This window comes from Nematolebias whitei, chromosome 6 (genome assembly GCF_014905685.2).
Source record: "Nematolebias whitei isolate Nwh7 chromosome 6, NemWhi1, whole genome shotgun sequence".
In the NCBI taxonomy this organism is placed as follows: domain Eukaryota; kingdom Metazoa; phylum Chordata; class Actinopteri; order Cyprinodontiformes; family Rivulidae; genus Nematolebias; species Nematolebias whitei.
In genome coordinates this window covers 49,326,620-49,328,398 of record NC_056503.1, presented here as the reverse complement: position 1 = coordinate 49,328,398, position 1,779 = coordinate 49,326,620, and the positions used below count along the sequence as shown (strand labels likewise).

The 1,779-nt window shown below is 44.3% G+C and overlaps 1 protein-coding gene across 1 annotated transcript in view; it reads left to right on the top strand.

The window, feature by feature from the left end:
* The first annotated feature begins 733 nt into the window (after positions 1-733).
* Positions 734-1,779, top strand: part of rnf168 (ring finger protein 168) — a 1,396-nt gene continuing 350 nt past the window's right edge. Inside the window, exons 1-2 of the mRNA XM_037677966.1 lie at positions 734-987; positions 1,609-1,774. Coding sequence (XP_037533894.1) covers positions 1,625-1,774 — 150 coding nt within the window. The 5' untranslated portion in view covers positions 734-987; positions 1,609-1,624. The remainder of the gene's footprint in view (positions 988-1,608; positions 1,775-1,779) is intronic.

Sequence of the window (1,779 nt, the reverse complement as noted above, 5' to 3'; positions counted from 1 at the left end):
ACGGTTGGCTTATTTTAATATTTTAATTACGTATATTTTAGTTGCCTATAGTATCTCGTTTCCTGTTTTTTATTTAAACAAAATAAAAAACTTAAAATGCTTCACAATGTTTTAAGTTATTACTTTTTGAAATATTTTGCTAACAGACAAGGTTGCATCTTTTAATTTAACAGCAAAAAAATAAATAAAACTGATATTTAAATGTGAACAGGTGTTATTTTGAGTACTTAGGGGAGACTCTCAACTACTACCACACCAGATAAACTACACGCTCGTCTGTAAAACCGATGGACTCGGAGACATTTTTGAGTTTGTCTAAATAGCTGTGGCAGCCATTTTGAATGGGGTTGTCTCCAAATGTTATTCTGTTATGGACATACATCAAATGATTACTTTTAGCGTATTAAATCTGTCCAGTGCTTCATGAGATGTTTTGCTAACAGTCAAATTATACACAGTGAGACGCCTTTTTTTATTATTGTTGCTGGACGATAATAAATATGTAGGAGTAGAGATGAATAAATCAGTTACTGATAAACAAATCTAATAAATGTCTCTTTTGTATCAAATTCTGTTTTTATAATAAGTAATTAAAGTTCAGATTTACAGAATATCTCAGGAGTTTAAAACATTTCTGTTCGGAACACGTCGTTTCACGTTCCGTCCAGCAGGGGGCGCTGACGCTCCCGTCAGTGGCTCCGTCCTAAGAAGAAGAAGAAGAAGAAGAGAGTATTCTGCGCAGGCGCATTACATCAAACGTTTAATACCGTGGGTTTTCGATGTTAACCTTTGACCTCCGTTAACCAGGAGCTCTCCGGGGACTCTCGGGAATTTCCGGGAATTCGAGCATAAACGAGGCGTCGCGGGCCTATATCCGGTGGCTGTTAGCGGTTTCCCCCCAACCCGAACCAACTGCAACACAACGGAAGCTAACGTTAGCCTCCACCGAACCCGAGGGAGCCGTCACACTTTACAACCTGGGTTCAGGTGGGTCTCGGGCCGGGTTCTGTCTCTGTAGAAGAGTTTGGACCTGACGGGGACATCTGCAGATACATGTTTGTTCTGGTTCCAGTTTTTGTTTATACTGGGTTGGGTGGGGAGGGGGTTGTGTCTGATTAAATCAGGAAACGGGTTCGGTACCTGCTGAGACACGGTGGGTTCGGCTGCACCAACACTCTCCGTCAGAACTGACCCGAATGTCCTGAGAAGAAGAACCGAGCTGGAAGCCTCTGCAGAACCTGCACAGAACCACAGTTTGAGGCGGAGCTGCTTTACTGAACAGGTTTTAGTTCGGAGTGTGGTGTTCTGGTGGTGCTGACCATAAGAACCTCTATCAGAACCTCTTCAGAACCGCAGCTGACACTCAGAGACGCCAACAAACTGATGATGAGGAGGATGGGTTCTGTCTACAGAACCAGATTGCTGACTTTTGTGCAGCTCTGACCCGCCTGCCGGTACCGATGTAAGATTTGCATTTTATTTTGTTGATCCCAGAGGAAAAGTTTCACACCCCATCGTCTCCTGTTGGGTTCAGTGTTGGAGGATGACAGCTGCTACCTTAAAGTATCGGGTCAGAACTTGTGACAGAACTCATCTTGTTTGTTTCAGGCTGAAGAAGAGGAGGATGACGAAGATGTCTCCGGTGTCCTGCCTGGAGCTGGATGTTGGTGGGACCAGAGAGTCCACCCTGAACCGGGACGACTGTCTCTGTCCGGTCTGTCTGGAGATCTTCATAGAACCTGTCACACTTCCCTGCACACACACCTTCTGCAAGGTAAC